This window comes from Canis lupus, chromosome 2, assembly GCF_048164855.1.
Source record: "Canis lupus baileyi chromosome 2, mCanLup2.hap1, whole genome shotgun sequence".
NCBI classification, from domain to species: Eukaryota; Metazoa; Chordata; class Mammalia; order Carnivora; family Canidae; genus Canis; species Canis lupus.
In genome coordinates this window covers 86,508,995-86,535,424 of record NC_132839.1, presented here as the reverse complement: position 1 = coordinate 86,535,424, position 26,430 = coordinate 86,508,995, and the positions used below count along the sequence as shown (strand labels likewise).

The window sequence follows — 26,430 nt, the reverse complement described above, 5'->3', positions numbered from 1 at the left end:
TGCGGCGGGCCTGTAGGGGGGTAAATAGACGTACAGGTTGAGGATGCTGCGGTGGAGGGAGGCTGATCCAGGTGGGATGGGGGCTCCCCCCGCGCCTCGACGGCATCCAGCCCACCCCGCAGCTTCCCGCGTCCCGAGCTGCAGGTGGCGGCCCCGCCCCTCGGCCCTCGCCCCGCCCACCGCCGCCCTCGCCCCGCCCACCGCCGCCCCGCCCTTCCGCGCAGGCGCAGAGCAGGCGCGCGGCGGGGCGCGGCTTGGCGGCTGCGCGGGGCCAACCGGCCGGCGGGCGAGTCCGTGCGGTGTGCCCGGCCGGCCCCCGCCGCTCCGGTGCCCCGCGATGCCGAGGCCAGAGCCGGGCAGCTCGCCTGTGTGAGCCGGTCTGGACGCGGAGGGCGCCGAGGGAGGCCATGGCGGAGTCCCCCGAGCCCGGCCGGCCGGCGTCCGCGGGCGGCGGCGGGAGCCTGCCGGAGGAGGACGACGAGGAGCGGGAGCCGCTGCTGCCGCGGCTCGCCTGGGCCCAGCCACCCAAGGGTGCCCCGGGGAGCGCCGTCAGGCTCGCGGAGGCGGCGGGCGAGGAGGGCGCGGCCTCCCCTGCCGCGGCCGGAGACGACGAGCAGCTGCTCGCGGCCGGCGGCGCCCCCGGGAGCTCGCCCGCCCGCCCGGGCCGGAGACGCCCCCGCGCTGCAGGTGCGACCCGCGGCCCTCTCTGCGCGTGCGCGTCGGCGGCCCTCGCGGGGGTCGCGCCCCGGCCCCAGCAGCCCTCGCGGCGGGGACGGCGGGGGGGGGGCGGGGACCGCGGCCCTCGCGCCTCCCCTACGGGGAAGCCTAAACTTTTGGAACCGGGCGGCGTCGTGACGTCGTAGGCTGCGTGCTCCGGCGGGGGCTTGCAGCGTCGGGCCGCGAACCCGGAGCCGCCGGGACAGCTGTCGGAGCCGCGGGGGGCGAGGCAGGTGCGGGGCGGCGGGGAGATGCTCCGCCCGCGGGTGCCGGTGCGGGTGCGGGTGCGGGTGCCCCTGGGCGCGTTTCTAGCCCTTCTGGTTCCTGTGGTTATTGTGACGTCGGCCCGTCGGGTTTCTCCAGCTGCTGCCTCTTGTTTCTTGGGTCATTTCTGCGCTCGGGGTGGGGGTGGGGGTGGGGGTGGGGGGCACTTTTCCCCCACCAAGTGGAGCGGTGGCCTCAGGTGGGAAAGAGGGTGGTCGATATCGAGGTTGAAAACTAGTAAAAGCAAAGGCGTGGTCCTGCAGGCGTGGGTGTTTGTTGATAAAGTAAGGTTCTGGGGGCAAGTGGAGTGGAGGCGGCCACCCTGATGGTAAGTAAGGTAGGCTGGTGTGGATCGCAGCTAGAGGCGAGGGGGCTGCTTTGTGCAATTAGGAAAACCTCTCCCTGTGGGTGGTTGGGACGGTTTCCTGGCCTGTGGTGGGACCCCCTACGGGATGGCTTAAAGAAAGGCCACAGGAAATGCAGTTTTGATGGATACTGCTTTGTTTTTCTGGAGTTTTTAGAGTTTAGGTGTCCTGCTGCCGGGGACTCTAACGGGGGCCTCCTGCAACGTCAGGAACTTTGGGTAGAATCGGTGCCGGAATTGGTGCCGCAGCTGAACTCAATCCAGACGTCCTCTCAGGCAGGTAGATTGGAGAGGCCCAGGAGAACCCGACTTTGCCATTCAGGCGTTTCACGAATAAAGCTTTGGCACACTGGTGTGACATGCAGGCCAGCTGCCATGGTGTTAGCTAACGGGTGCTTTGCAGTACAACATTGAGCAGAGCAAACATGGTGATCGCACGTGGGCCCGCATTCACCTACCTACACAGTTTGTTTCCGTATTACCTGGAATCCTCTCTGTAAAGTCACTAAGATCTGTGTGGCTAGCTTGTTGTTGTTGTTGTTTTCTGCCCTAAAGTTACCTTGGTAGCTAGATTTTAAAAAGAGCCTAAAACCTGGAGTGTGTTTATTCTTTGAAAGTGAGGTTTTGTTTAAAAAAAAAAAAAAAAGTAATTAAGGCTAGAAAAAGTAACAGTGGGGGCAGCCCCGGGTGGCTCAGCGGTTTAGCGTCCTGTTTGGCCGGGGGCGTGATCCTGGAGACCCGGGATCGAGTTCTGTGTCGGGCGCCCTGCATGGAGCCTGCTTCTCCCTCTGCCTGTGTCTCTGCCTCTCTCTCTCATGAATGAATAAATAAAATCTTAAAAAAAAAAAGTAACAGTGGGATAGACTATAGTAGTCAAATACGAATGGATTACAAAAGAGAATTCCTCCCTTTTTAAATGGCAATGATTTATTTATATCACAGTTTATAGTTTGCTAAGATCCTTTTTTGTATAGTTCATTAATTTTCACAACAGCAGGACAAGTTGTTACCCTCGTCCTTGTTGTGAGATTGAAAATGAATAAAACTGTAATGACTAGTAGTTCATAGAACTTAAGCGGTAAGCCAAAGTCAAGTATACAGGAAGTGGTAAAGCCACAACTGAGCCTCGTTCTTCTCTTTATATCCTGCACTTTTTCCATTTTGCCATAGATCCCAAATATTATAACTGTTACTTGTGGTTATTAATGGAGGTCTTATTTTTAATGGATTTAAAAAAATAGTTTTAAGTTGTAAAAAGTATTTTAATATTTCAAACCAGTATCCTAAAAAGTTTGTCAGAGTAATATAACTACATTTTTAAGTTATTTTTTAATAAGTCCATTAACTTCCTTTGTCCTTTACCACTCAATTTCCATGAAGCTACCTCTCTAGTTCTAAGAAATTCCTACCTTTAGATTGATATTAACATCTTTATCTTATGCTTAATGCATAAACATTTGTGCTTCACTATCTTATTTATGTAAATAGGAGCTTTATGTACTTTAGCCAGTGGAAGAATGTCTGTAGCCTTTACTTGATTGAGCAAGATGATGAGAGCCTAGAACTAGCATAAATATAGTGTTGTCAGGTCAGTGTCAAAGTAGAAAGATTAGTGGCATTCCTTGTTCTCGTTGTCATTTTAATCAGTGAGTTGGAGAGTAATAAAGATGATAATTAGTCCATACCTAGGTAACAGTACGTGTAGGGCATAGTTCTGTGCACTTCACTAACCCCATGAAGTGACTACTATTTGTTATTCTCATTTTAAGGAGGCACAGAGAGATGAAGTGACTTCTCCATGGTGCCAGTTAATACAAACCGGGAGCACTTACCGGTTTTGTTGGAGAGCTTACAATTAGAGGCTGGTGTTAGAACACACAAAGAACTACCAAAGTGAAAGGAAGTGTGTATGTATAAGCCTTGTAATGATTCATGGTGGCTTATAAATATATGAACAAGATAACATCATTTAAGTGTAAAGAAGAAAGATTCGGATGGGACAAGGTGATGAAATAAGTAAGAGGGAGGCTAGAATAGGAGTACGCAGAATGCACGTTAAAAGCTTGGTGGAGGCTGCCCACAAATCTGATCTTTAAAGTTACTGAGAAGTCAACTTGAGAGGAGCGCAATCAATGTGCCCATGAAGTTAAACTAGTTTTTTTAAATCAAAACGGAACTGACAAAGGAAAACCTGTCATGTATCTTTTGGAGAAGAGACTGTATGATGAATAGTATCTTTGTAAAGAAGTGATGAGTTTCATAGGAGTAGTTCCTATAACTTCGCTGAAGCCCATTTTAATAGAAGAAATTGTAATGGGTGATGCTATCATCCAGCATCCAGCATTGCTGGATCGATCCTCTAGACACTGATAATCTGGCTGAATGTAGAGGAAGATACTAGAAGAGTAGGTGCCCTACGTGTCTTGACAATCCTCCATAACTGAGCTTTTGAAAGGTGGTGAGGAGATTATTCCTGAACCAGTGATTAGAAGAAGCCTATTCTTTGTTTTCCATTTATTGCCGAGATACATCATTCTCAAATGCTTGAGTACCTGCTGGGTGCCAGTGGATATTGAGGTTTTGGGGAGCCAGTGGTGACCAGATATCAAAAAGCATGTTCAGTCACCAGCCTTCTCCCCATATAGCTTTGTAGCCTAATGATGGAAATGGTCAATTAAGACAGTTCCAACGGCCCGTATATTTGGATAGGGAAAACTGGACCCTGGATTTAGGGGCCGGGAACATTCAGCAGAGGAAATAGTATCCAATTTGAGACCTGAAAAATGACCAGCCCTGGAATCCCCCCAGGCAGGGTTCAGATCACCAAACTAGTGAGCTAACTACTATTCTTTTTAGAAAATATGGCAGTTGTGGTTTTGTAAAACAGAATCTCAATCCCTCAAGTGAGGAGCGATTCATTTTGGTTTAGTTATTTAAGGTGAGAAATTGGGGCAGCCCCGGTGGCGCAGCGGTTTAGCGCCGCCTGCAGCCCGGGGTGTGATCCTGGAGACCGGTGATCGAGTCCCACGTTGGGCTTCCTGCATGGAGCCTGCTTCTCTCTCTGCCTCTCTGTGTCTCTGCCTCTCTCTCACTCTCTCTGAATGAATAAATAAATAAATCTTTAAAAAGAATAAAATGAGAAGTTGATCATTACCATGCGTACTTACATAAAAGGTTTATTAAATGGGTTCTCTTAACTCTTTTCATTTCTGGTTACTAAAGGACCAGTGATAACTCTTAAGTGTGGTCAAGGGGATCGTTTCTTAATAAATAATTGTCAGATTTATCGAGGGCCTGCTATGTACCAGGCACTGTTTTTAAGCACTGGAATATATCAGAGTAAAACGAAGATGTCTGCTGTTCTGGAACTTAGATCATTTTGATAAAGGGTTACAAGTAATCAGATGGAATTGAAGGATCATTTAGAATTAGCCCTAGGAAGGAAGCTTGGAATATACATGAGAAATAGCATGGGCAAATGTTGAGAGGGTGTGCTGGATATCTTGTGAAAAGTGAGGAGCTCAGATAGGACTGGAACTTGACTAGAAGGTCCCCACTTCTTAGAGAAGACCCAAAGGAAGTACACAGAGGTAGAATTGAGATTTTCCTCAGAAAAGTCTTTGATACACAAGCAAATCAAAACCTATAGTTTATTCCTTGAAAGGGATAGCCGTAATTTTACCTGGAAAAAAAGTTCTTTTAAAGAAAATGTAGTGTGACCAAATTCCTAAACAACAAATGCAATACTAGAGTGCTTCTTATTTTGGTGTACAGCCAGACACTGACAGGTGTTTGTGTTCTCTGCAATGGGCTGCTGGCTCGATTCTGGAGACAATATTTTAATGGGGCACCTTGAAAACCTGAGGCATGAAACAAGAAAACAACTTGCATGCTGAAACGACCGAAAACACTTCCATATGGAAGGAGGTAGAGAGTAGATGAGACTTAAGGGAACATGAAGTGATCTTCAGCTATGTGAAGGATTATCCCTGAGAACAAAGGAGTAAGTGGACTTTTGTTTTGCTCCAGATAGCAGGTCTAGGATATTGGGCAAAACTACAGGAGACTTATTTCCAGAAAAGGAAGGAGTTTATATTTGTTTCCAAATAAATGGAGCATGAAAAAAAGCAATGGTGTCTCATTGAAAGTGTTGAGATATTTGCCCAAAGGCCCCCTCCAGTGATTATATTATAAAAAGTATACTAGTGCTAGATTCTTGTTGAGAGTCTTGGCCTAGAAGAAATACCACTTGACTATTGATAATTATTACTAGCATATTCTAGCACATAATACTTCATTTATTCAATTAAACATTTATTAAGTACCCGCTAAATATTGATCCCTCATCCAGGTACCAGGGATATACAGTGAATAAAGAAAAAAGTTCCTCCATTCTTAACTACTTTCATGGGGTAAATGAGAATGATGAGGAATTAGCATGTCAATTGTATTGACATGACTAAAATACTTGCATTATTTATTCTTCTTTTAAGTAAGTTAAATATGCCTAATAGCTCTTTTTGTAGTATTTTTCTTAGTACATACTTTTAAAAATTAATAAATAACAGTTTTGTTTCTGTCTGAATTAAGGCAAATTTTAAATTAAGGTAAATTTATGTTTTGAATGTTCATGATGTTGAATGCATGTAATAGCATTTAAATACCTTCCAAAGTAAAGTATGAATAATTTTCTCCTTGTCTATCACTTTAAATGATTAATTGTTCATTCATTCTGCAAGTGTTTATTGAGTGCCTGTTATGTTCCAGGAACTATCAAAGTTCTGGGCATACAGCAGTAAAAGAAATCCTTGTCTTCTTATAGCTCACGAAATAAATAAATTTTATATTAGGTGATAAGTACTATAAACACAAAAATAAAGTGGAGGATAGGGAGGATTGTATAGGGCCTTGGGGCCATTATAAGGACTTGGATTTTTTCTTTTAGTGAGATGGGAAGCAGTTGGGTTATTTTATTCAAGAGTGCCATGATCTGACATCATTTTTTATTTTTTGTTTTGTAAGATTTTATTTATTTGAGAGGGAGAGCAAGCATGAGCAATGGAACAGGAAGGAGGGCAGAGGGAAAGGGAGAAGCAGATTCCCCGCTGAACAGGAATCCCCATGTGGGGCTCGATCCCAGGATCCTGAGATCATAACCTGAGCCGAAGGGAGGTGCTTAACCAACTGAGCCACCCAGGCACCCCAGATCTGACACATTTTAAAGGAATTACTGCTATAGCTTCTGTGTTTAGTATAGAGAAGGCATGGGTGAAAGATGGAGAGCAGTTAGGAGACCCTTATAATAATCTAGGTGAGAGTTGATAGTCCCTTGAATCACATTGAGGGAATGGAGATGGTGAGAGGTGGTGGGACTCTGGGTGTTTATGTAAGGTAGAGCCATGCAACCTGCTGATGGCTTGGCTCTTGGGGTGAGAGTATAAGGTCATGGATGATTCCAAGGTTGTTGGCCTGAGCAACTGAAAGATTGGAATTGCCAGCAACAAATAGAGAAATCTGGAAGGGAAGCAGTCAAGAGGGTTGGCAAAGATATGAATTGAGTTTGGGGAAGTAAAGTTTGAGCTGTCCGTTAAACATCCAAGTAGAGATGTTGAGTATGGTAGTTTAGAGTTTAGGGCAGAAGTCAGGACTTGAAATAGAAATTTGAGAGTCGTCAATGTTGATGAAGAAGAAAAGAGGATCATAAACTGAATCTGAGGCATCCCAAAGAAAACCTGTGAGGGAAATATAAAGGGGAGCCAATGAAGTAGGAAAACCTAGAGAAGAGGGATCCTGGAAACCAAATGAAGGAGAAGGGAGTGGACAACAAGGTCATATGGTGGGGTTGGCCAAGAAGATGAGTTCTGACGTCAGATTTAGCAACTACGTACCCCCAACAAAAGTTGTATCAATGGAGTGGTTGAAACAGAAGCCTAATTTAAGTGAGTTCAAAGAACATGAGAGATGCCTAACTCTGGGAAACGAACAGGGGTGGTGGAAAGAGAGGTGGGCGAGGGGTAGGGGTGACTGGGTGACGGGCACTGAGGGGGGCACTTGATGGGATGAGCACTGGGTGTTATGCTATATGTTGGCAAATTGAACTCCAGTAAAAAAATAAAAATAAAAATAATAAATAAAATGAGTTCAAAGAGAAAATCGAAGGAAAATTGGAGATGGTAAATATAAATAACTGTAGAGGCCTGCTATACTGGGCGTCAGAGAAATGAGGGGGCATCCGGGAGTATCATGGGTTAGATTTAGGATGAGAAAAACTATAGCATGCTTCATTTGGCGATGGAAATGATCTAATAAAGAGGGAAATATTGATGCAGGAAAAAATTGCTGAAGAAATGCCCTAGAATCATAAGAGATAGAGTCTGGTACACCAAGTGGTTGAGTTGATCTTTGAGCTTAGTTGGTTCATCTATAGTAATAGGTGGAAGGCAGAGGATGTCGTAGGCAGATGTGGTGCAGAGGGCTGATGATTGGTTTTTCTGATTGCATCTCTTTTCTTTAGGATCATCTGAGAGAGAGGAGGCATTGGAAATTTGAGAAGAGAATAGGGTATGAGAGAGTTGCCCAGAATAGTGGGACAGACTATGCACTGGGAGTTGTGCTAGTTCAAGCTGTTAGAACAAAATACCATAGACCGAGTGGTTTAAACAACACATTTATTTCTAAAGGTTCTGGAGAGTGGGAAGTCCAAGATGAAAGTGCTGGTATGATCAGGGCTGTCTGTCTGGCTTACAGATGGCCACCTTCTCACTGTGTCCTGGTGTGATACAGGGAGAGAGAGAGCATGCTCTCAGCACTGATCCTATTGTGGAGCCCTATCCTCATGACTTCATCTAAATGTAATTGTGTCCCAAAGACTCCATCTCTCAGTACAATTCCTTTTGGAGTAAAGGCTTCAACATATTTTGGGAGGACACAGTCCATAACAGGAAGGTAGTAGCTTCCCAGGCATCATGAAGGGCTCACCTGAGGTTTCTGGTGATGAATTTAAATTAAAGTGAGATATCAGGCACTGTGTTTGTGTATGTTTGTCCAGTCATGTTTAGCTGTCCCAGCCTAGGCATACTCAGCAGTTGAGTTTAACCAGGACTGGGATTTTTCTAGGTGACTAATGAGGGAAAGGAGGAAAGGAAGAGTGATTATATGATGATTGACCATAATTTAAGCTGGCCGAGGAGGGACCTAAGGACACAAAGATCAGTGACAACGTGATAGATCAGTGCTTTGTAGGCCCTAGCAGGATGGAAGAATTGTTGGACTCAGGGTGCCAGAAGGAATGAACTAGAAGAATAGAAGGTGCTTGAAATTGAAAGATAGGGAGAGGTTGCAGGTATTGGTAATGACAGATCTGAAGTATGACTGTGCAATTGGAAGTTGAGATAGGATGAAGAACAAAATCACTGCAAGAGAGGAATTCAGAGTAATGTGTGGTAATAGTGTGATTATATCAACAAATAGGGATTTTGTTTTTCATGTGTCATTATTTGAAGTTTAAGGAGAAGAGGGGTTAGGGGGAAAAAAGGAAGGATCCAAGCAGCCCAATGCTTGATTACGCTTATTTTTCTGTACCTTAATGTCCTAATGCTAATAACCTAACCCAGTATTACAGGTCCCTGTCATAAGCATTCTTTTAGCTGGGCTTTTTCTTCATGTTCTATATTAATATTGTTTTTTTTAATACAATAATTGTTGGTTCTTCAGCCTTGAATACATTCTTGGATGATCCTGCATTTGCTGATGTTGTGTTGAAAGCCGAGCAAGCAATAGAATTTGGAGTTTTTCCAGAAAGAATCTCTCAAGGTTCAAGTGGAAGTTATTTTGTGAAGGATCCTAAAAGGGTGAGAATTTCACAGATCTAGTATACATAGTAGAAATTTTGGAAAACACTAAATGTGAAGTCATTGTGAGGTTCTGAAGGTATTTTCCTAATAAATGTGATTGCACCCTTTTAAAAAATAAAGGTCAGGGGGTTTTGTGGTTTTTAACGAAAGTGCTCTATATTTAGATATAGACCTATTCATTTTAAGGCATAGTTTACTGTCCTACTATTTTAATACTTGGTTTCAAGTATTTATGGAATACTCGTATTCAGCAATAAGTTTGTTCAGTTTGTTATTCGTAAGTTCTTACTTTACAGTAACTATATTAGCCAAGCAAAGTAGAAATTTAAACTTTCAAGATGTATTTAATGTCATTTTCAGATCTTTTTCATAGGCTTATTTTGCCTAGGAGTATTTTTTCCAGCAGAGGAGCCTGAGCAATCTGAAGATTGAAGGCATTGGAATGTGACATAGTGAAATGACCCAAAGTATAATTCTAGGGTACAAAAGAGAAGTTGATATGGGACTTTGTTTCACTTAGTCTAGAATTTTTCAGAAATCTCTATTACTATCTCTAAAAGCTTTCTGAATGATACATAGCCAGCAGTTCTTTTTTTAGGAGTAAAAAAGATTATTATTTTATCCAAATATTTTTGCAAAGATTAAAATTGTATTTTAAGACATAGTCTTTTTTGAGTTTTAAATATATATGTAGGTAATGTCCATGTATTTATTCTAAGTTTGATTTTGTAATTTGTTCGTGTTGACTTTTTTTACTGCTGACTTAGACTTTATTGCACTATAAAGCAATTATATACTTAAAATTATAGTAAGATTTTTATTTCTTGTCTAAGGATAATTCACTCTCTAAATTTAATATGAATATATTTTATCAGACTAGTAATAAAGATTATAAACTATAGACATCCATGAGCAATTTTAAGAGGAGAGGATTTATTTAAAATTGATTCATTTGGGGAATATAAAAAATGGTGAAAGGGAATAAAGGGGAAAGGAGAAAAAATGAGTGGGAAATATCAGAAAGGGAGACAGAACATTAGAGACTCCTAACTCTGGGAAATGAACTAGGGGTGGTAGAAAGGGAGGTGGGTGGGGGGTGGGGGTGACTGGGTGACGGGCACTGAGGGGGGCACTTGATGGGATGAGCACTGGGTGTTATTCTATATGTTGGCAAATTGAACACCAATAAAAAATTTATTAAAAAGATAGATAGATAGATAGATAGATAGATAGATGTATGTATGTATGTTAGCGCCACCTTTGGCCCAGGGTGTGATCCTGGAGACCGGGGATCTAGTCCTACGTCAGGCTCCCTGCATGGAGCCTGCTTCTCCCTCTGCCTGTGTCTCTGCCTCTCTCTCTCTCTCTCTCTCTCTCTCTCTCTCTCTCTCTGTCTCTCATGAATAAATAAATAAAATCTTTTTAAAAAAATAAATAAAATTGATTTGTTAAAAAAAAAAACAACTGGAAAAAGATTTGGGTAGGAGAATCTGACAACACAGATGTCACTGTACCTATCAATACCTTTGTATTGGAGACTACTTTTTGTCATTGTACTTATTAGTGTATTTAAGAAATGCTTGAATGCCTACTGTGTACCAAGCACTGTTCTGAGTACTTGGGATACAGCCCTAACAAGCAGAGTCTCTGCCCTTTAGAATGTACATCTAATGAGAAAGTAGATGATAAACAAACATATCATATTGATATTTAATAGATACTGAATAATAATATCGTTTGACCTAGAACAGTAGCTTTCAGGCATTGTAAAATCAGTGGAATCCTTTCATAACTTGGAAGTACGGTAATAAAACAGGTGAAGTCAGGGTTGATCTAGATAAGTGGCATGGAGTCTTAGAGCCCTACCTTCATCTCCATTCTCACCTTCCCTAGTGTTTCTTAGAGCACAGTTTGAAAACTACTAGCCCAAAGGATTACTGATTTTTGTTGTTGTTGTTGAATGAGGATGAATATAAAAATATAACTGGAACTTAACCTCTTAATATGTAAGGGTAATGTCCAAATCTGGTGGGAAGAAATACAAAATGATTTCTCAAAATGCATTTTATGGATTGTCTCTATCAAAATCTAACAACATTTCTACTTCTTTTATATAGAAAATTATTGGTGTGTTTAAACCCAGAACAGAAGAGCCTTATGGTCAACTGAATCCAAAATGGACCAAATATGTTCATAAGGTCTGCTGCCCTTGCTGCTTTGGTAGAGGCTGTCTGCTTCCTAATCAGGGATACCTTTCTGAAGCTGGTGCCTCCCTTGTGGATGAAAAGCTTCATCTGGGCATTGTACCTAAAACAAAGGTAAGGGAGAAATTGTTTTTAATTATGTACTTGTAATTGATAGCTTACTTCCCTGTGAACACTTTTTTTTTTTTTCCCCCTGTGAACACTTTAGTAATATTTCACATGAAAGAACCTAAAGTCGAGCCCTTGTTTTGGTAATTCAGAGTCATGAGTGACTAATAAATTGATTTTAGTGGAGATCCACAAAGCTTCCCAAAGGAATATCCCTTGCTCAGATGGTGCTGACAAGAAGAAAAAGAACTAATGTTTAAAAAGCAGAAAAATATCTAGGTTCTAGAAATTCTCTTGAAGGTAGAGATAACTAATGTGTTCAAAAAGACTACTGTTTTCTTTCTTTTTATTAGCCTTTTTAAATTTTTACTTGAAGACTTCCTCAGAATATTCATTCCTAATTCTACATTTCCAGACAATTCTTTCTTGCTTCCACTGGCCAGTTTTAGGCTGTCCCTCCCAGAAACATTTGCCATTTAACTGAGTTTGCAAAATCTCTGTGCCTTTCTATTTTGGATTCTGAGGCATTTCATATAGGGTTAAACTCTGCTAATTTACATTTTTAGAGTACATGAAGTATATGAGTAGAAATACTATAATGCAAATTCTAATAACCATTTTTCTAAAACTGTATGTTTCTAGGTGGTTTGGCTTGTCAGTGAGACATTTAACTACAGTGCAATTGACCGTGCAAAATCTAGAGGCAAAAAGTATGCTTTAGAGAAAGTGCCAAAAGTAGGTAGAAAATTCCACCGGATAGGACTCCCTCCTAAGGTAAATTACTGTAATAAGCTTTATTTGGGGGGGGAGATGGGGGCAATTCAACATATATGACCTGAGCACCGTGTGCTGTAGGCTGTGGATATAGTGGTAAAGAAAACGGGTTTTTCATCCTCAAAGAGCTTATAGTAGTGAACAGGCCATCTGAGTGCACTATGATAAAGCTGTTAGGATGGTTAAATGTAGGAAGGTTGGAGAAGATTGGGGAGGAGTGTTCGTCCCAGTGGGATGACTAGGGAGTGTTTCCAAGAGGAGTTTGCATCTATGGCTTTATAAATGAAGGGTTAAACGCACAGGTCAAGAACCAGACCTGGTTTCCCTCGTAGCCTCTCCACCAGTTAGCTCAAACCTTGGGCAAGTCCTCTGCTTTCTAAGCCCTAGTCTCTAAAATGGGGGTGAGAAAAACCATCTCCTGGTGCTGTGAGATTAAATGAAGAAATACATAGTATTTCTTAAAAATAGTTTTGATAAATGTGGTTTATTTAAATTAGTATTAACTCTTGTTTTTCTTATGTTTATATAACATTTTATGATACTGCTGAGAAATTGAAGAAGTAATCCCTTTGTTCTTGTACTTTCTTTTCTAACTGTAGTTCTTAAAATTATAGATTGGTTCCTTTCAGTTATTTGTTGAAGGTTACAAGGAGGCTGAATACTGGCTTAGGAAATTTGAAGCTGACCCATTGCCTGAGAATATTAGAAAACAATTTCAGTCACAATTTGAAAAATTAGTTATTTTGGATTACATCATCAGAAATACAGGTATTGAAGTTCTCTTATTTGTTCTCTCAAATCTTGTTAGCTTGCAAATTGTATACACTATTTTTTTAAGATTTTATTTATTTGAGAGAGACAGAAACAAACCACAAGCAGAGGGAGGGGCAGAGGGAGGAGAGAAACAGACTTCCCACTGAGCAGGGAGCCCAGTTCCGGGCTGGATCCCAGGACACTTGATATTATGACCTGAGCTGAAGGTAGCTGCCTGGCCGACTGAGCCACCCAGTTGCCCCTGTATTCAATTCTTGATGCAGTAGTCTCGATGCCACTTTTTCTCTACCTGCCTTGGAAAACAGAGATGCAGTATTGACTTCCCTGGCAAAGGTAATCCTGTACTGGAGGTCCTAACTCCTAGTGGGCTCCTGTCCAGGTGATAGAGGTCAGTTCCTGTCCCATCTGGGGGAGGTTCTGGACAGTAGGACAGAGCCAGAAGCGTTACCTGCATAATATGAATAATTAAAACTTGATTATGTAAATTGTTTTAGTTGCTTATTTTGACATTTGTAACTGCTAGTATAGTCTATAAATACATTAAACTATTAATTTTTTCTGGTCTAGAAGGGAGCAATGATGTAGATAATCTAAAAGAGTGCTTCCCAAATGCGGTTTCCTGGACCAGCTGGATCAGTATTACATGGGGACTTGTTACACGTGCATCTTCTCAGAGGAGTGTACCCCAGCCCTATAAAGCAGAAACTCTGCCTCTGGGGGCCATCAGTCTATTTTAACATGTCCTCCAGGTAATTCTGGTGCACTCTGAAGTTTGAGAACCACTGGTTCAAAATGCTCATTTATATTCGTTTCTGAAGAAGCATTGTTGTACTTTTCTAGAGTTTTCCTTCTTAATTAATATGGTCCTGGATTAATGTTAAAATTGATATAGAGACTAGAGTACTTCTATATGAACATGAGGTGAGAATCTACCCAGAAATTTGCCTGGTAATAGTAGTAGATGTTTTTTCTTCCTAAGGTGAAGATAAGTTACCTTTGATTTTAATAACCTTGATTTAATAGTTCTTGATAATAATTATACATACCTTACAGAGTGGTTATAAGGATTAAATGAATTAGTACTTACAACAATGCCAGAAACAGAGCAAACTCTAAAAAAGTACTAACATTTGTAAGTATTTTTTAGTTTTTATGTGTTAAATTGGAACTCTTAATATGTAAACATATGCCACAGATAACAATCAAGGTCTTGAAAATCAAAAGGTGACTAGATTTTTCCCTTTGATATTAAACTATGATACCCATAAAAAATGAAGTAACACGTTTGTTTTGTTTTGTTTTGAAAGACAGGGGAAATGATAATTGGTTAATCAAATATGAAAAGCAGAAACAGGGAAAGGAAATTAAGGTAAGGAAATTTCAAAATTATACACATACACAATTTCTATAAAAGGTCCCTTAAATTTATGTTATTCTTCATCTTTTTCCTTTACTTCTTCTATTTACATTGCATTTTTTAATTCTATTTTTCTAAATCTCTTTGTAGCTTTTTTTTTTTTAATGTTGTATTAGAATAGAAGAATGATACCAGCTTGGTACTTTTTTTTTTTTTTATTTTTATAGAACTTATGAAATTTGTTGTGGAACCACTAGATTTATTTTGCTTTTATGTAATAAAAATAAAGGCTTCTGGTATCTTGGGTCAACATGTTTATACTTTAGTAATTCACTTCTATCTGAGTCTTATGACTCAATAATGTGGATGAATCTCAAACTCCTGCTGAGTGAGGACCAAAGGGACCACACTGTCTGATTGTACTATATGAAAATCTAGAAAAGTACAAATAATCCCTGGTGACAGAAAGCAGACCATGATTGTCTGCAGGTGGGGCAGAGGGAGGGAGGCCTGCAAAGGATACCAGGAAATTTGGTGAAAATTTCATATCTGCAAATGCTTATCATATTTGTAAACTTTAATATGTAAAGTTTATTGTATTTAAATTATACCTCAGTAAAGTTGTGAATAGAAAAAAAGAAATAAAAATAAATGGTAGTTATAGCAGAAATAGGTTTAAAATACACACATAAATATACATATTCATAATAGTTTCTAAATACGTTTTATTGGTATACATTAAGCAATTAGATTTTACTGAAAACTTTATTCTTGGGGTGCCTGGGTGGCTCAGTCGGTTAAGCATCTGCCTTCAGGTCATGACCCCAGTCCTGGGATCGAGTTCCGAATCGGGCTCTATGCTCAATGAAGAGCCTGCTTCTCCCTCTCCCTCTACCTGCCACTCTGCCTACTTGTGCACTCATTCTCTCTGTCAAGTAAATAAATAAAATATTTTTTTTCCCTTTCCTTTTAAAGATTTTATTTATTTATTCATGGGAGACAGAGAGAGAGAGAGAGGCAGAGACCAGGCAGAGGGAGAAGCAGGCTCCACACAGGGAGCCCAATATGGGACTCGATCCCGGGTCTCCAGGATCAGGCCCTGGGCTGAAGGCAGGCACTAAACCGCTGAGCCACCAAGGCTGCCCCAATAAATAAATTCTTAAAAAAAAAAATTTCATTCTTTTAAGTATTTTGTGCATTTTCATTGAGGTAAGATATTTGATATAAACCAAAAGAAACAAATCAGATATGTATCAAACAGCCCTTCATGTTAACACTTTTAATTTTACAATTATCTTTTTCACCTTTTGTTTTTATATAGGCCACTTAATAATGGCAGCTGTCTATCTTTGCATAATAAGTACTCTTTTAACATGAGAACTCTCTTGCTGGCAAGGTCTTTGTTTCAGCTATGCAAGAATGGAGAAGTTAGGAATGGCCTGCACTCTGTAATTAATAGTATCTTGAGATTCCTTCTACTGAAGCTTATTATATTTGTTCTTTGAGGAGTTTTATTTAGAAAATAAACTTTGGGAAGTTTTATTTAGAAAATCGTATTTTAGTCTAGGGGACCCTGGGAAAGACTAAATTTTTCATAAGGTAGTTTTGTTACATTCTCTTTAAAATATTCATATTTTGCATATGTCATATATTTAAGCAGTGCAACTAGCAATAAATTATCTGGAACAACATATTTTTAAGTTTAAAAATTCCAGGTGCTCTTCCCCAAAGAGAAAAAAAATGAAACTATTACTATCTAAATTTATAACAACAAATTTTAAAAACGATGATTATGAAATTCTTACTGATTTATAATTATAAGACAGTTTCTTCCTTTCATGGGTAAAAACTTGTATTTTCTGGCAACTTTTTATTTTTATAGGCTCTTCAAATAAAATGTCTTTAAACCTCAGTAGTTTTTTAAAATTTATTTAATACTTGATCTTTTGGAAATATTCATATAAATTTTTTTATCAGCAGACCATTTTTTTTTCTTCTTTAGGAAACAAAATGGATTGATGATAAAGAATCACTTATTAAAATAGCTGCAATTGATAATGGTCTGGCATTTCCCTTTAAGCATCCTGATGAGTGGAGAACATGTGAGTATTTAGAACCACCAATCAATTCCATAATTACCCTTTTCCAGAATAGGAAGGGAACAAAACTTACAGATATCAGAAAAGGAGAAGAAAAACTGGGCAAAGGAGAACCATTGATTACGGCTCTCACCTAGATGTTGGGAATGCAGAGATGTGTACTGCATGGGCCTTGCCATGTATTGTTTGCTTAGCTTTGAATGACTGCATCTGGTTTGTTTTTGTTTTTTTCGGCTTGTGTTAGTCTTGTAGAGTAAGTTTTTAAATATTTACAATATGGAAATCATATCTATTTTAATATTGGGCTAGAATTTAACTTTTATGTTTTGGGTAGTATTCACTTACAAAACATTTTGGGCCTACCTCCTTCCTTCTAAGTGAGTAGTCTTTTAATTGCCTTACCAGTCTCTCTGGTTAATAGTCTGGCTTGCTGCATCTTCTGGAGCTAGTTTTAGATATTTTTATTTTGCTTAAAATTGTTCATGACATCTTGAGTTCTATATTTATGGGTGTATAATTTTTTATAGAATTCTCTTATAATTAAAAAAAGTCTCGGGATCCCTGGGTGGCGCAGCGGTTTGGTGCCTGCCTTTGGCCCAGGGCGCGATCCTGGAGATCCGGGATCGAATCCCACATCGGGCTCCTGGTGCATGGAGCCTGCTTCTCCCTCTGCCTGTGTCTCTGCCTCTCTCTCTCTCTCTCTCTATCTCTGTGACTATCATAAATAAATAAAAAAACAAATTAAAAAAAAAAGTCTCTATGCATATTAAGTATGTAGGGGTGAAAGGAAATGATATCATCTAATTTGCCTTAAAATATTTAGGGGGAGGAAAAGTAGAGATAGGTGACACGTTTTGCAACAATTTGGGAATTAGATTATTCAAAATATAGGAGTTCATTGTACTAGTTCTTAATTGTTTTTATATGGTTGAAATATATGTCAATATAAATAAATATAAATAATTATTTATATGTTAAATAATCTCTGTATCGGGATGCCTGGATGGCTCAGTCAATTAAGTGTCCAGCTCTTGCTCTCAGCTCAGGTCTTAATCTCAGGGTCATGAGTTTGAGTGGAGCTTACTTTAAAAATACATAAATAAATAATGTCTGTATCTATGACTATGCCTTTCTATTTTTATTTTTTAAGATTTTATTTATTTATTCATGAGAGACACAGAGGCAGAGAGAGAAGCGGGCTCCCATGGGGAGCCTGATGTGGGACTCGATCCCAGGACCCCAGGATCTCAATCTGAGCCAAAGGCAGCCGCTCAACCACTGAGCACCCTGGTGTCCCATGACTATGACTTTTTAAATTTCTACTGTTTTTAGTGGGCTTTTTTTTTTTTTTTTAATTATTAAGCTTGCCACAGACTTGTTGATTACAAAGCATTGACCTTTTTATATTTATTTATTTTCTGCTTTTTTAAAAAAATATAATTGACCTTTTATTGATCAGGTTTTCATTTTGTTTATTTGCTTTTTCCCTTTCACTGATTTGTGTTTTCCATCGTTATTCTTTTCCTCTGATTGTGTTCATACTGTTTTGCTCTCCTATATGTTTTTCTGTAGGTATCCTTTTGGCTAAACCATAGATTAGATAGGGGCTGCTCTGTTCTGCTCTGCATGTTCATGCTATCAGATTTTTCCCTTTGATGGGAGTAACTTAGGAAGATTTTGTTTGGTTTTAAAATTTCTCTCAGTTGATTTTTTTTTTTTAATGCCCATTGTCATTTTGAATTTTACTGCGTTGTGATCTGTGAATGTGGCTGGGTGAATTCTGTTTGAAATTTGTTAGTAATTCCTTTATAATCTGTTAGATGGCCAGTTTGAAAGTACTTGAAAAGAATGTGAACACAAAGTTTTGCATCTGTCTGTTGATTAAAGTTTGTTGTTAGTCAAATCATATTATTTTTTTGGTCTGATAATTTTTGAGTTGAAGTTCATTGTAATTGTGATTTTGGCAATTTCTTTCTCCATTTCTATACCTTTTTTTGCTGTGTGTTTCACGTAAAGGCTCGGCATTTTATTTTGCTGGTGGCTTATTCTTTTATTAGTGTGAAATATATCCCATTTTATTCTTCTTGATGGTTTTTACTTATTTTATCTATTGTAACATTGCTACACCTCATTTCTTTTTATTAGCATTTACCTGGTATTATTCTATACTTTTATTTTTGACTTCCATCATTTTGTTTTAAGTATATGACTTATAAACAACACTTAACTGGATTTTTTTTTCACCCAATTTGAGATTCTTTTAATAGGTACACTTAGCTGTCCTATAATTTCCAAACTGAGGAACCAGAGATTCAGATATATTTTTTGATGTAGGGCTGTTTGAGATAGACTCATTATCAAGATTCTTACTCTTTGCTATCTAAAACTCAGGAACTGGGGATCCCTGGGTGGCTCAGCAGTTTAGTGCCTGCCTTCGGCCCAGGGCATGATCCTGGAGTCCCGGGATCGAGTCCCACAGTCCCACGTCAGGCTCCCTGCGTGGAGCCTGCTTCTCCCTCTGCCGGTGTCTCTGTCTCTGTCTCTGTGTGTGTGTGTGTGTCTCTCTCTCTGTGTGTCTCTCATGAATAAATAAATATTAAAAAAAAAAAACAAAACTCAGGAACCTAATTAGTTTTAGTAGTATCTTACTATGCTTTACCATCTAAATTGACCATCCAGGGGATGCCTGAGTGGCTCAGCGGTTGAGCGTCTGCCTTTGGCTCAGGGCATGATCCCGGATCGCGTCCCACACTGGGCTTCCCCGCGAGGAGCCTGCTGCTCCCGCTGCCTGTGTCTCTGCCTCTCTCTGTGTGTCTCATGAATAAATAAATGAATATTTTTAAAAAAATAAATTGACCATCCAACTTGGAATCAGGATGATCATCCTCTGATAACTTCTTCCTCTCTTTCTCTCTCTTTTGTTAGATCCATTTCACTGGGCTTGGCTTCCTCAAGCAAAAGTTCCTTTTTCTGAAGAAATAAGAAATTTAATTCTACCATATATTTCTGACATGAATTTTGTGCAAGATTTATGTGAAGATCTTCATGAACTTTTTAAGGTAAATAAAATTTTAGTTAATTATTGCAGAAAATGAAATAAATCTTAGAGGAGATTTTCTTAATAGAGCTAATTTGCAATTTACTGCTTCTGGTATCACTACTTACAGTAGAACCTAACCTAAAAAGGAATTAACAGTTTTACTTTACAGGAGCATAAATTTGTGAACTGATTATGAGTGCTCTCTGAAGTGAGACTATATTAAAACTTCACAAGTTGTTTTCTTCAAAAGTTGAATTTTTACAAAAGTACTCTATGAATTATAATAAATGCTAGGTGAGCTGCTCTGATTTAATCCTCTTTAAAAAGCCTGAACCGTTGGCTAGAAGTTCATTTTAAATCCTTTTGGAACCAGTTGTAGTATAGCTAAACTATTCTTGTATTCTAGAGGCATCCAAAAATAAATCAAGTAAAAATGCTCTTTAAACGTTATTTTATCTATTAGGAAGGCTTTGACATGGCCTTACGTGCTAAGTTGAAGAGTTCATTTATTCTCAAGTATTTGCTTCAAAGATCTTGATTTTTGGAATTAAAATAATGTGAGGTTTTTTTCCATTCCATGAAAGACCGACAGAAGATTTAACAAAGCCACTTTTGAAAGTCAGATGTCTGTGATGAGAGGTCAGGTAAGTTAACCTTCTTATGATCTTATTCATTAAGAAAAAAGATCTCTCTTTGAAACAGTTGTTAACTTTTTTTCTCCATAGTGACCCAAAAATGCAATTCTATCTTTTATGCCGAACCAGGGCTCATATGATTAAAAATGAAGTGGATTTCAATATCATCTTTCCTCTTGTTCTAAATTAGATATTTTTGGCCTTTTTGTATATTGTTTGTTAGCCTGTTCCACACACCACCCCACCCCCATGAATTCTTTGTCCTCATTTTGATAACTGTTTTCCTGAGTGTTACTATATTTTTCATCCTCAAACATCTACTTGGATGTTTCAGTACCAAATTCTGTTTCCTGTTGATGGTTTTTCTCATAGAATGTGTTTGGTCTTTGCTGGAGCAGTGAGTCACCATGCCACCCAGGTTGAGCACTGATTGGGGCATAAAAGTACTAACTGTAACTCAGTGGCCTTCTATTCAGTGATTTATAAACCAGAAGCTCATTTGCAGAATCAGTAATAATTGATGTTGAAGAAAATAAAACTAATGCTTTAGTACCTCCTGAATACTCTACCCTTGACTAGATATTGTGATGTTTGGTATCACTTGTCTTCACAGCAGCTCTCCATAGTTACCTGCATTTCATATGGAGGCAATTTGGCTCAAAGGGGTTAAGTAACACTTAATCTGTACATTTCTATTATCTATTTATATTAATCTATACACTTCTATGCACTATTAACATTTAATCTATAAAAGTAGGGGCTCTTCGTCTGGCCCATCAGCTACATTTAGACGTTGCCTCTGCCTGAGACCCCTCTCATCTCTTCTCTGCACTTAATCATTTATAAGTGGTGTCCTGACCTCTTTTCCTATCTCTTTGACATTAAACCAGAACCATCTCTCTAATAGCAAATCTGATCATGTCTCCTGCAGCTTACCATGTTCATGACCCCTGGGTGTGCATAGGCTCCAGTGCCGACTTAGAGCACGGTCCACAGGACCTTTTGCACTCTTCTTTCGTTCCTCCTATGCACCTGCCTTATCGCTTGTCAGTGGTGGCTTCCCCTCAGCCTGGCCACTCCTAAGTCCTTCCCTCCTGTTTCCCATTTCCCAGGGACGCCCTTATGTGCATTGCTGCCACTCTTCAGTGCCTTTTCCTCCTCCTCTGGGGGACGGTTTTCCTTCAAACTCCAGTCTTGTCTTCCCAGGCTCCTCCTGGCACTCAGAGTTCTGTTGTCTGCAGCATCCCTGGAAATACACTGATGTTGCAGCCAACTCAAAAATTAGATGTTAAAACAGTATGTTGGGCATGTTACTGTTGCTTGCTACAGCTTAAAGTCAAGCATGAAGTGAGTGTGTGTGGTTTTAGATAGTGCAGTAATTTCTTAAACCCACTAAAATTTGAGGACCAGGGAACTAGTCTAAAGGAAAGCAAAGTCTGTATGTGGAAGTGTGGAAGTCTGTGAGTTTATACCACCTGCCTTTGGCTTAACCATCACATCCCTACCCAGGTCTCAGATGTGGCATCGATGGAGACTAAATGTTTCTCCTTGTCTGCAGTGCTTAGTCTGTTTCTAAAGGTAGCCTTCTCTGAATTAAACATATAATAATAGATTCGTTTGTTCTTTCAGGAAGGAAAAAATGGGTGATCTCTGGGGAGGGGCTGGTTAAGATTATGAGTCAGGGCACAGATCCACTGTTGTTCAAATATTTATCACTTTTTATTCCAGTTGTTTGTTCACATGGCTCTTTGTTTCTGGGATGTGTGTACTTTAAGGGCTCACATGGCTTTTTTTCCCCTCACTCAGTCTTCTCTCCTCCCCAACACAGTGCATGTTCCATAGATGTTTCTTTAATAAATAAATGCAAGATCATCAAGTGTTTACTCAGCTTTCAAAGAAACATTAATATTTAGGATAGTTTTAGGATTGAGTAATTTTTGCTTATACATATATATGTATAAGCAAATTATATATAAATAAAAATTCTTAAACATGTAGAATGAGTTTAATTTTCTTTGTACTATTCTGTTTTCCAGATTCTCTACAACAATCACATCTTTAGAGTCAGGAAAACATTAGATATTACTTAAATTAGTGTGTTTAGACTTACATTTTTAGAGTAGAATTCTTTAAACCAGAAGAAAAAACTAACCAGAACATTTCTTTCCTTAACCATGCTGGTGCCCACATGGATTTTCATGATAAAAACAATACTTATAAATGTGAATTTCAGGAATTCTTTGTGTAATTATCCAGATATAGCCAGCCTAGAAGATTTTAAGGGAAGAACTTAAAAGGGATCCTAAAATGTAAATTCAATGAGTTACTACTGTAGCTGGTAAAGATTTATTTCCCTGAGGTGTTAAATACTTAGCATTTGCTAGGACCTAAGCCATCCAGTTTATACTATTCGAAGTATTATGAATTTTATTTATTAGTATGGCTTTATGTTGAAACCTTTATGCTATGACTATTAAATAGTCTTTACAAGAACCACTAAAATGTGTACTATTTCTATATCAGATATCTTCAAATACCTGAAGGAGACATCTTTATTTCTAAAGTACATAACAAAGGAAGTTTTTTACCTGATGTGCAGGAAAAAAAGAAAATGAATTATTAAAATTTTATTTTATCTGAAACTATGCATTGTTTCATAACCTTATTTATGCACTCAAAGTAGCAATTCTGAGAGGGTGTTTAAACATGGAATGTACTATATTTATGTACTCTTCCTAGTTTTATTTTTTCTATTTAAGAGTAAACTCTTAAATGGAACTTTATTTTAAATGGCAACTTCCCCAAATCTCTAACCTCCTTGCCTTGCATCATGCTTTCCCATGGCACTTTTACCCTAAAATACATGGTATAATTTACTGAATCATACTTATTGACTCCTCCCCCTGCTAAAATGCAAGCTGTGTGGAAGCAGGGCTTTTTGTTATTTTTGTTGCTCCAGCACTTAGAGCCTACCACTACCAGGTAGTAGGCATGCAAAAAAAATTTTTTTGTAGAATGAGTGGATAAGGCAAGTATGTGGTTAAAAGCACACTATTTTAAGTTTTCATTAAATTCCAGTTAACATACAGTGTATATTAGTTTTGGATGTACAATTTAGTGATTCAGCACTTCCATACAACACCTGGTGCCCATCACAGCAGGTGCCCTCCTGTTTCCTTCATCCCTGTTTCCCTCATCCCCTCACCCACCTCCCCTCTGGTAACTGTCAATTTGTTCTCTATAGTTAAAAGTCTGTTTCTTGGTTTACTTCTCTTTTTTTCCCCTATGATCATTTGTTTTGTTTCTTAAATTCCACATAATGAATGCAATCATGGTATTCATCTTTCTCTGACCGATTTATTTCACTTAGCATAATACCCTCTAGCTCCATCCATGTCATTACAAATGGCAAGGTTTCATTTTTTCTTACGGCTGAGTAACAATTCCATTGTATCTATGTTCCACGTCTTCTTTACCCATTCATCAGTTGATGGCTATTTGGTCTCCTTCCAGACACTGTTGGTGGGAATGCAAGCTGGTTGCAGTCACTCTGGAAAACAGTATGGAGGTTCCTCAAGAAGTTCAAAATAGAGCTACCCTATGACCCAGCAATTTACACAAAGAACACAAAAATTCTGATTCAGAGGGATACATGCACATTGATGTTTATAGCAGCACTATCAACAATAGCCAAATTATGGAAAAAGCAGACTGTTTAGACCAGTCTTTGTTTAGCTTCTATGTCAAATGGAGAATATGAAACCATTCACTTTATTCAGTCTAATGGGCATAAATGAATGAAATAAAAATTATAATCATGAATAAATGGTTAAAATTAGGTCGGTGAACTGAACAAAGGTTTTATCTTATTTGAACTGGTGAAGATATCTCTTCTTTCCACAGATCTTAAATCTTACTCAGGCACTGAAAGACGGGAAGAGTCCTGTGCAGCTGGTACAAATGCCTTGTGTGATTGTGGAGCGCAGTCAAGGTGGAAATCAGGGGCGAATTGTCCATCTGAGCAATTCATTCACCCAGACTGTCCACTGCAGGAAGCCATTCTTTTCCTCCTGGTAGCAGATGTACTTTTACAACCCTTTTGGCATTATTATGTTATTAAAACAATACAGTAATGCAAATCTGTTAAGCGCTCCAGTTACAAAACCTCAAATAATGTAAGTCTTTAAAAGGTTATCTCTTGAATGTAATCAGAAGTTTACAGTTTTTTTTGTCCAAATATTAAATTTCTATTTCAGGGAAGAAGCAATATATCTCCTATATTGTATTTTTGTAGAAAAATTGTATTTTATGTTGTCAATGTTAGTATAAGAGGTAATTTCGTGGTTTACATATTCTGAAATGACTGTAATTACTTTAGAATTCCCAATAGAAAAATAAGTGTTGACTTTGAATAACTTTTTATATTCTTTTAAACATTGAGAAGGATGTTCATATTCACTGTTCTTGCATCATAAAAGGCCTTAGAGGATGAAACTGCTCTTGTGAGCTTTAATAAGTGGTTAATAGAAAAACAGGTAAGAATAGAGCAATGTTGCCTTAATTGAAAAAGCTGCTATTTTAGAACTTGAAGAAGTGCCCCCAAAGTGACTGTGGTTAGGGACCAGAAAGTTATATTTTGGTTGAGTAAAAGGTGACCATTTTATTTTCTGTACTTCAGAATATTTTCTGTCAATTATTTTGTTACAGTAAAGAAATACGATGAAGATATTCCCCCTTTTTTAAAAAATGGAAACACTGAACTGAGATGGAGGGGACTAACATGAAATTAAGGCAGATCCCCAATATTTTGAAATTCCAAAGTCACAGTAAAAGTCCCTTTTGTTTCTTGCATGGGATCAGTTACTTAATCAATTAGTACTTTAGTATTGATCCTACTCAGTTTAGTGCTTCAGTTAGTATTAACTTCACTGAAAAAATAAACCATACCTCAGAGTGTATGTTGGATTGCATTTTGGGGTCCTAGGGCAATAAGCCCTTAAAAATAACAGATTATAGGGGACTTGAAATTACCGGTGTTACTATAATTAACAATCAACTTTAGAATATCAGCCCTAACTAAAGGGGAACGTGACAGAGATAACCATAAAGTCATTTATATTTGATTTTGAAAATCCGTATGCCTTGCACCCTAGGACTTCATAGCACTTGTAACTCACCAAATGATTTAAGTTGAGATGAGCCCAGTATGAATATGTGATTACAAGGAACCAGAAGCTTCGTTCTCTTCTTCAGGCCCCAAACAAGTAATAACATCACCACTCAAACTAAACTGGCAGTTTGTGGTCTGGGCCTTTCGGTCTTTTAGCTTTCTTTCTTGTGATTCTTTTTTTAATTAGATATTTTTGTGTAAAAAATGTTCACGAAGGTTAAATTAGGATGGGAGACAGATCTGCAGATCCCCCTTCCTTCACCTCTTTCTCATGGTCTCCGTGGATGTGGCAAGTGAGAACACTGCTGCCTTAGTACCAGCTCCCTGGATACGTGTGTTCTCCTGCCTTCCCTGACCTTCCGTGATCTTCCTGCTGAGATCATGGGAAATTGACTGGAAGTTCAAAACTCAACTACTATCTTTAGATAAATACTAGTAATTAAAATGTGCCTTTTGAAGATGGGTTCTTAAAGAAAATAAGTTGTTTTGATATGGGTACTGCTTTCATAAAACAGTTTTTTCAGTATTTTGAGAAATTGCTAAATTAATTTTTATAATGGAAAACTTAGTAAATTCCTACTGTTTTATATCCTGAAGTTAAAATAGTGTGGAAATATTTTTAAATGGCCTGACCAGGCTAGAAGAGTAAAGTTGAAATATTTAAAATATGATCATAAGTCAGAATACATTGGTTATATTTTGTAAATTTTCATGAACTTGTTTCTTATTTAAATATAGTGTTAATTTTTTCAGTGAGTATATTTATAGTGTCAAACTTGGTAGAGTAAAGGTAATAAAAATCATTGTCTTAAGGTCACAGTTCTCCTGAAGTATGTATATTGAATATTTAGAATGTTTGTGAACACATTTATGTTTATAAATGATGCCAAACCACCGTTTCCCTCCTATGTTAGTGGTATAGTTCAATTCTTTAAAATTCCAAAAGCCACTGAGGGGGCCACTTTATGGGATGAGTACTGGGTGTTATGCTATATGTTGGCAAATCGAACTCCAATAAAAAAATATACAAAAATAAAAAAATAAAATTCCAAAAGCCATATTTAACTGGAA

At 38.8% G+C, this 26,430-nt stretch overlaps 1 protein-coding gene and 1 long non-coding RNA gene across 4 annotated transcripts; both read left to right on the top strand.

Moving 5' to 3' along the window:
* Positions 1–267: 267 nt before the first annotated feature.
* On the top strand, positions 268–26,430 carry PI4K2B (phosphatidylinositol 4-kinase type 2 beta). 3 transcript variants are annotated; one of them, XM_072808862.1, is made up of 10 exons: positions 268–687; positions 9,059–9,195; positions 11,316–11,516; positions 12,153–12,284; positions 12,899–13,052; positions 14,366–14,427; positions 16,418–16,517; positions 19,440–19,573; positions 20,139–20,198; positions 23,703–24,001. In XM_072808862.1, exons 1-10 carry the CDS (start codon positions 408–410, stop codon positions 23,778–23,780), a joined length of 1,338 nt encoding a protein of 445 aa, XP_072664963.1. In that variant the 5' UTR covers positions 268–407; the 3' UTR covers positions 23,781–24,001. The 3 variants fall into 3 exon arrangements, with proteins under 3 accessions (XP_072664963.1, XP_072664971.1, XP_072664955.1); XM_072808854.1 differs by lacking the exon at positions 23,703–24,001 and adding an exon at positions 24,093–26,430 and having other exon boundaries at positions 273–687; XM_072808870.1 differs by lacking the exon at positions 23,703–24,001 and having other exon boundaries at positions 20,018–20,156.
* On the top strand, positions 1,001–7,481 carry LOC140623011 (uncharacterized). Its single transcript, XR_012022682.1, has 2 exons — positions 1,001–1,309; positions 1,503–7,481. It is a non-coding gene; the product is annotated as an uncharacterized lncRNA (long non-coding RNA).